The 8,276-nt window shown below is 50.3% G+C and overlaps 1 protein-coding gene across 4 annotated transcripts in view; it reads right to left on the bottom strand.

The window, feature by feature from the left end:
- The window catches only part of SP1 (Sp1 transcription factor), a 36,248-nt gene extending 29,241 nt beyond the window's left edge, over nt 1-7,007 (bottom strand). Inside the window, exons 1-3 of one of the 4 annotated variants that reach the window (XM_025402266.1) lie at nt 6,886-7,007; nt 5,383-5,540; nt 3,575-4,943 (exon numbers count right to left, since the gene is read on the bottom strand). In XM_025402266.1, the coding sequence (XP_025258051.1) occupies nt 3,575-4,943; nt 5,383-5,540; nt 6,886-6,892 (1,534 nt within the window). In that variant the 5' untranslated portion in view covers nt 6,893-7,007. Of the gene's footprint in view, nt 1-3,574; nt 5,088-5,382; nt 5,541-6,503; nt 6,544-6,885 lie in introns of those variants that run through there. The other 3 variants (XM_025402263.1, XM_025402265.1, XM_025402264.1) reach the window with 3 other exon arrangements.
- Between the last annotated feature and the right edge of the window lie 1,269 nt (nt 7,008-8,276).

Genomic DNA, 8,276 nt, shown 5'->3' with positions numbered 1-8,276 from the left:
CAGAGCGAGACTCCGTCTCAAAAAAAAAAAAAAAAAAAAAAAAAATACAAAAAATTAGTAGGCATGGTGGCGTGCGCCTGTAATCCCAGTTACTCGGGAGGCTGAGGCAGGAGAATTGCTTGAACCCGGGAGGCAGAGGTTGCAGTGAGCCAAGATCATACCACTGCACTCCAGCCTGGGAGACAGGCAAGACTCAATCCCAAAAAAGAAAACGAAAAAAAAAAAAAAAAGAAAGAACTAGAAGTTGCGTGATATTATTTGGTGACATTGAACTATTTTCCATATTTGTATAATTGTGCCAGAATATAAAAATGTGTGTATATCGGGCCGGGCGCGGTGGCTCAAGCCTGTAATCCCAGCACTTTGGGAGGCCGAGGCGGGCGGATCACGAGGTCAGGAGATCGAGACCATCCTGGCTAACATGGTGAAACCCCGTCTCTACTAAAAATACAAAAAACTAGCCGGGCGTGGTGGCGGGCGCCTGTAGTCCCAGCTACTCGGAGGCTGAGGCAGGAGAATGGCCTGAACCCGGGAGGCGGAGCTTGCAGTGAGCCGAGATCGCGCCACTGCACTCCAGCCTGGGTGACACAGCGCGAGACTCCGTCTCCAAAAAAAAAAAAAAAAAAAAAATGTGTGTATATCCTTTTACTGTGCTTTATTAAAGATCAGCTCCATACAACGGAATTTAAAATGTTACAGTCAGGCAGGTCGTGGTGGCTCACACCTATAATCCCAGCACTTTGGGAGGCCAAGGCGGGCGGATCACTTGAGGTCAGGAGTTCAAGACCAGACTGGCCAACACAGTGAAACCCCGTCTCTACTAAACATACAAAAATTAGGCAGGCATGGTGGCTCGCGCCTGTAATCCCAGCTACTTGGGAGGCTGAGGCAGCAGAATCACTGGAACCCAGGACGGGGGGGTTGCAGTGAGCAGAGATTGCACCACTCCACTACAGCCTGGGCAACGGAGCAAGACTCAGTCTCAAAAACGAAAAAAAAAAAAAGACACAGTCTACATAGACTTACACCTGCTTACTGTTTTAATTTCAAATTAATAGTGAAACATGGCCGGGCGCGGTGGCTCAAGCCTGTAATCCCAGCACTTTGGGAGGCCGAGACGGGTGGATCACGAGGTCAGGAGATCGAGACCATCCTGGCTAACACAGTGAAACCCCGTCTCTACTAAAAAATACAAAAAACTAGCTGGGCGAGGTGGCGGGCGCCTGTAGTCCCAGATACTCGGGAGGCTGAGGCAGGAGAATGGCGTGAACCCAGGAGGCAGAGCTTGCAGTGAGCTGAGATCCGGCCACTGCACTCCAGCCTAGGCAAGATAGCCAGACTCCGCCTCAAAAACAAAAACAAAAAAAAACAAAACAAAACAAAAAAAAAATAGTGAAACATTTAGTTCAAAATGAAAGACCCTGAACACCATGGTCAACCGATTCAATATTCTTCCCAGATTATTTTTCCCTTCAATGCTCTCCTCATTCCTAACTCTTCTCAATCCCACATCCCCCACTCCATTCCAGACCCCAACCTACCCCACTCCCTTTCTCTCTCCTCCCTTCGTAACCATACACAGTACTTTCAAAGCAGACTAGGAAGTTAGACTGCTACCTAGGAAATACCAGAATCACCTAGGACACTCATGTTAGTGTGAAGGGAAGCTATGGGATTTTGTTTTTAAGATAACTAGGAGTTAAAAAAAATTCAACCCTGATTAACCAGCATGCTCAGTGTGGGATATTCTGGTTAATACTAACCAGGGAACTTATTTTGTTGAAAAGCAACCCATTAGATCATTTTCCCTTCAATTAGGAGTTACAGTTCACAAGAAATATCTGATGATAATCTGTGTTCTACAAATGGGCAAAATTCATAATCAATTTTTTTTTTTTTTTTTGGAGATGGAGTCTTGCTCTGTCGCTCAGGCTGGAGTGCAGTGGCACGATCTTGGCTTACTGCAACCTCTGCCTCCCGGGTTCGAGAGATTCTCCTGCCTCAGCCTCCCGAGTAGCTGGGACTACAGGTTTGTGCCACCACGTCTGGCTAATTTTTGTATTTTTAGTAGACACGGGGTTCACCATATTGGTCAGGCTGGTCTTGAACTCCTGACTTCATGATCCGTCCACCTCGGCCTCCCAAAGTGCTGGGACTATAGGCATGAGCCACCGCATCCAGCTCATAATCAAATTTTTTATTTTTATTTTCTGAGACAGGGTCTTGCTCTGTCAACCAGGCTGGAGTGCAATGATGTGATTTCAGCTCACTGTAGCCTCTGCCTCCCAGGTTCAAGCAATTCTTGGCCTCAGCTTCCTGAGTGGCTGGGACTCTAGATGCGCATCACCATGCCCGGCTAATTGTTTGTATTTTTAGTAGAGAAGGGGTTTTGCCATGTTGGCCATGCTGGTCATGAACTCCTGACCTCAGGTGATTGACCCATCTTGGCCTCCCAAAGTGCTGGGATTACAGGCATGAGCCACCGTGCTCAGCCGCCCGACTACATTTTGTATTTTTTTTTTTCAGAGTCTCACTCTGTAGCCCAGGCTGGAGTGCAGTGGTGCAATTTTGGCTCACTGCAACCTCTGCCTCCCGGATTCAAGCGATTCTCATGCCTTAGCCTCCCGAGTAGCTGGGACCATAGGCATGTACCACTATGCCTGGCCAATTTTTGTATTTTTTGTTGGACAGGGTTTTGCCATGTTGCCCAGTCTGGTCTTGAACTCCTGAACTCTACCCATCCACCTGCCTCGTCTTCCCAAAGTGCCTGAATTACAGGAGTGAGCCACCATGACCGGCCCATAATCAATTTTTATCCTATGGAGGAGTTGGCCTACAGGCCAAAGAAGGCCTTAGAGCTAAAAATGGTTTTACATTTTTAAAAGGGTGTGGAAAAAAACATACAAAAAAGAAAATGTGGCTAGACGCAGGGGCTCGTACCTGTAATCCCAGCACTCTGGGAGGCTGAGGCAGGTGGATCACCTGAGGTCAGGAGTTTGAGACCAGCCTGGCCAACACAGCAAAACCTCGTCTCTACTACAAATACAAAAATTAGCTGGGCATGGTGGCGTTTGTCTGCAATCCCAGCTACTCAAGAAGCTGAGGCAGGAGAATTGCTTGAACCCGAGAGGCAGAGGTTGCAGTGAGCCGAGACTGCGTCACTGCACTCCAGCCTGGGTAACAGAGCAAGCCTCTCTCTCAAAAAAAAAAAAAAGAAAACAGAAAAGAAAACGTGACCACATGAGGCCCACAAAGCCTAAAATATTTACTATCTGGCCCTTTACAGAAAAAGTTTGTCAACCCTTATTCTGCAGCACCAAAAACACTGAGTAGTACACAGACTCCAAAATATTGCCCAGAAGTGCTCCTTTCTCATCAAACTAACTGGAGAAGTTTCCTTTACTTCAGTTCCAAATTACTTAAACAGAATCTCTATTTCTCAAATTTATTTGCCTAAATGACTAGCCCTCAAGAAAGTGTTATCTCAAAAAGCTCTATTCCCTTATTTAGACTCAAGTTTCAGCTAAGATGCTAGGGTTGGTTCCCAATAAATGCAAAAGATCGGAAAGCTTACCTGGAGCATTTGCTATAGCCAACGGCAGGCCTTGAATTGGGTGCACCTGGATTCCTGAAGTACCCAATGCACTGAGGTTAATGGTCTGGAGGCCTGGCATGGAGGAGAGTTGAGCAGCATTCACAGTGACTGTGCCAGCAGGAATGGAAGCAGCTGAGGCAATGGGTGTAAGAGTGGTGCTGCTGCTGCTGGTCTGTCCCAAAGAAACACCCTGCATTGGGGCTAAGGTGATTGTCTGGGCTTGTGGGTTCTGAACTTGGAGGTTCTGCAGCTGTAGAGTCTGCCAACTGACCTGTCCGTTGGGCCCCACTGTTGGTGTCCGGATGATGATGGGACCAGAGTTTGGAACAGCCTGAAGCTGGAGGTTCTGGAGGGTTTCTTGGGAGATAGCTTGAGTTGTAAAGGTCTGCCCTGACAATGGTGCTGCTTGGAGGGCCTGGAGGGCCTGTCCCCCTTGAACTAGCTGAGGCTGGATAAGAATTTGTTGCTGCTGTGTCTGCTGGTTTTGCTCTCCTTCTTTTTGCTGACCTGCTTGCAGTGAGCCTCCAGATGTCTGGTTTTGCTGGATGTTCAGAGCATCAGACCCCTGTAGCCCACTGACCCTCTGGGGTGTCTGGCCTTGAGAGTTGGTCCCTGATGATCCACTGGTAGTAAAGTTCATAATTCCCATGTTGCTGGTGGTAGTAGTAGTTGAGTAGCTATTGGCATTGGTAAAAAAGGAGCTGGAACTGGCTTGTGATGACACCAAGCTGGCAGAACTGATGGTAGTCCCTGAGGTGACAGGCTGTGAGCCGCTCTCCTGGGACCCAGAGCTGCTGATGGTGACTGCCTGAGAGCTGGGAGTCAAGGTAGCTGCAGAAACGCTGTTGACAGGTAGCAAGGTGATGTTCCCATTCAGGGCCACTGGTACATTGGTCACATACTGAGTCTGTCCTGAGAGTACATTATTAGCCAGGCCTTGGAGGGGGACAGCCTGCTGGAGTAGATTTGGCATAGCAGCAATGATGTTGCCTCCACTTCCTCGATTTGTGATAATCTGTTGGTTTGCACCTGGTATGATCTGTATTTGACCAGAACCATCCTGCTGCACTTGGGCCCCAGTGGCAGCAAACTGCAGCTGTTGCCCATCAACGGTCTGGAACTGTGGGATTACTTGATACTGAATATTAGGCATCACTCCAGGTAGTCCTGTCAGAACTTGCTGGTTCTGTAAGTTGGGAGTGGCAGCCACAACATACTGCCCACCAGAGACTGTGCGATTCTTGGAAGACTCACTGCCATTGCTGCCATTGGTACTGCTGCCACTCTGTTCCTTTGAGGTAGGGGTAGCCCCAGAGGAGGAAGAGATGATCTGCCAGCCATTGGCACCCTGTGAAAGTTGTGTGGCTGTGAGGTCAAGCTCACCTGTTCCCCCTGACTGACTCGGGCCCTGGGAGTTGTTGCTGTTCTCATTGGGTGACTCAATTCTGCTGCAAGTTGCTGCCAGCAGAGCCAAAGGGGATGGCTGGGACTCCTGGCCAAAAATAAGGGAGAGGAAAGGAGTTAGTGACACCCAGCTGCCAGCCTAGGGGGCAGTATACAACAAATAAACAGCAACGTAGTGCGGACAAGGAGCAAAAAACAGAAACAAAAAGCTGACCTATCTGTATTGCTGAAACTCCTGTCTTTGGGGATCTCCATACTCTTACTTCTTATCTATAAAATGGTTTTGATAAGCTCCCTAAAAAGCTTTCTATGAAGAGTAAGGCAATTATCTAAGAATATTTACATCCTCTCAACATCTTCCCCACTCTATTATTATCACTTACCTGCCCTCCTCCTCCTCCACTGCTGCTGCTACTGCCTGTGCTGCTACTTCGAGCCTGTGAAAAGGCACCACCACCATTACCACTGCCCCCATTATTGCCACCAACTCCTTTTTCAATCTTCACCACAGCTGTCATTTCATCCATGGAGTGATCTTGGTCTAAAACAATTAAAAAACAAACAACTTAAACTTGAGGGAAGAAAAGAGATGAAGTAGGAAGGATAAAAGGAGGCTATGATGAAATAGTAATGACTAACAGGAAGGCGAAAGGCGCCAGTATAAAGAAAATGGATTGGAGGGCAGAGGGGAGCTGCAGGGCATGCAGGACATGAACTAGGCTCAATGGTGCCAAAAGTGGGCCTCAATTCTCCCTTACACAAAATTAAACTAAGAAAACATTCAAAAAGTGCTTTGGGGATAGGAAATGTGAAGGATGGTAGTCATGCTGAAAGAGTTTCAAAATAAGAAAAAGTATCCTAAGGGAAAAAAGGACAGGTAAGGCAAAAAATAATATGTGGCTGGATGGAAAGCTTGCTAAAATTAAGGTTAAAAGAGATGGAGAGGCCAGGCGCGGTGGTCATGCCTGTAATCCCAGTACTTTGAGACGCTGAGGCAGGAGGATCACCTGGGGTCAGGAGTTTGAGACCAGCCTGACCAACAAGGAGAAACCCCGTCCCCACTAAAAATACAAAATTAGCCGTGTGTGGTGGCGCATGCCTGTAATCCCAGCTACTCCCGGAGGCTGAGGTAGGAGAATCGCTTGAATCTGGGAGGTAGCAGTGAGCCGAGATCGCACCATTGCACTCCAGCCTGGGCGACAAGAGCGAAACTCCCTCTCAAAAAAAAAAGAGAGAGATAAAGAAACAAAAATCCAAGTATTAAAAGTAACAAGAGGAGAGGGGAAAAAGAAATAAAAAGTTTTAGTAGGAAAACATTTGTGAATACTACTAAGGAACTAAAGGGGTGTACTGGTTAGTAGTCAGGAGGTTTCGGGGCGGAGGGCGGGCCCTGAGGGAAAGGGCGGTTTCGGGGTGAGGGGCGTGGAAAGGGCGGGACGGTGGGGCGGGGGGAAGGGAAATCTACGGAAAGTGGGGGGAGGAGGGCGCCGGAGCAGGCGGCGACCAGAGGGCGGACCAGACAAGCGGTTGGCCCGGGCGGGGCCTTCACTGCTCGGGCCGCCCCCGCGGCTCCAGCCCCTGGCGGGAGGAGCCTCAGGCGGGCGGCCGAGTAGTGGGGGGTAAGGCCCGTCCCCCGTGGCCGGGGCGGGCAGGGGGCGGGCGAGGCCACGCTGCCCCCTCCCCCGGGGCGGGCGGCCCATCCCCCTCCTCCTCGGAGGCCCCGCCACTGCCCCGTCTCCCTCCCTTCCCTCCGCCCCGGGCGGGACCTAGGCCACCGCCGCCGCCTCCCGCCCGCCCCCCCTCACGGCGGGGATCGCCCGGTCGGCCCTCGCGCGCGCCCCCTCACTCGCCTCCCACCCCTAAGCTTGGAGTGGACTCATCCTTACCGCTCATGGTGGCAGCTGAGGGACAAGCTCAAGGGGGTCCTGTCCGGGGGGGTTGGGGGGGGCCGGGAAAAACGCGGACGCTGACGAGGCAAGCGAACCCGGACCGGACAGGGAGGGGGGGGGTGAGGAGGAGGGAGCAGCGCGCCACAAGCCCAACCTATGCCCCGCCCCTTCTCTGCTGCCCCGCCCAATGAGGGAGGGGGAAAGGTGGGACTTGCAGAAGAAAGACGGTGAGGTTTTCCAATGGCAAGACTCGCTTGCTCTCTAAGGCGTGTAAGACTAAGTTGCGTGCCTGGTGTCCGCCCAAAAAGACAGCCCTCTCGGTGTTAAAAGCCAATGAAGGATGCAGGAAGTGAAGATGGGCGGGAGCTGGGGATTATTGGCTTGGAAGGAAACCAGTCAACCGGCAGGCGGGCTCCCTGAGACGTTGGGATAGGGAAAGCTTTGATAGGAATGACAGAACAACGGCCAACTAGAATCCGGGATATGCTTCGGCAAAATCCTAGTTGGAGGAGAGGTAAGAAGTAGACAGGAATAGGATAGGCTGAAGCTGATTAAAACCAATCAGAAATCAGGCGGGCAGCCAGGAAAGTTATGATTGGATTAAGACTGAAAAAAGACAGGAAAGGACGCATATTGACGTGAATTAAAAGCCAATTAAACGCCGGATTAACTCTGAGGGCGGAAACTTGGAGTGGCAGAGGAGAATTGGCGGCTCCCTCAGTTATTCAATCCAATGAGGGAACGAAGTAAGCCTGGCACCGCCTCCTAGTTGGCCAATGGGCGTTACCGGAGCCGCCCATCATGAGGGAGGGAAGAGGGCTGTGCCAAGAGGAGACCGTCGCCATATTGGCCCACCTCAGGGGACGTTGTTACAGTCATTAGGTGGGACGCTTTAGTGGAGTCTTGCAGCTCAACAGGTGTCAGAGCCAAGGCATTCGGCGCGCAGTTCCGCATCAACACTAGGATTTGTTTGAGTCTTCATTTAACTGCCCCTATAAAGTACCTCTCAAATCTTACCCGTTTCCCGGGTGGGCGGACAGGCGGGCAGATACCTCAATGTCGCTCAAGCCCTGCGAGTGCAGCCGGAACGGGATTTGGGGACAGCGCTCACCAAATAAGTTAATACTGAGCTGACCAATATGCAGAGTCTCCGTAAGATTCCAGAAAACGCCATTTTGTTAAGTTCCGCCAGACAAAGGCGCTAACCACTTACGACTGGTTAACTTCAAGCTTTGAGGCTAAAGTGCGGATAAGTCACTTCCATTTTTCCGAGTTAATAGTAAATACCGCCTATGCATAAAGCAAGATAGCTGAGCTCCTGCTTTTTGCAATCACGAAGGTTAAACTTTACTGCAGGCACCTGGATTTCTGGCCTCCTCTTTATCCGT

Source organism: Theropithecus gelada, chromosome 11, assembly GCF_003255815.1.
Source record: "Theropithecus gelada isolate Dixy chromosome 11, Tgel_1.0, whole genome shotgun sequence".
Lineage (NCBI taxonomy): Eukaryota > Metazoa > Chordata > Mammalia > Primates > Cercopithecidae > Theropithecus > Theropithecus gelada.
Note: the sequence above shows the minus strand (reverse complement) of the source record. Positions and strands in the feature narration are given on the sequence as shown.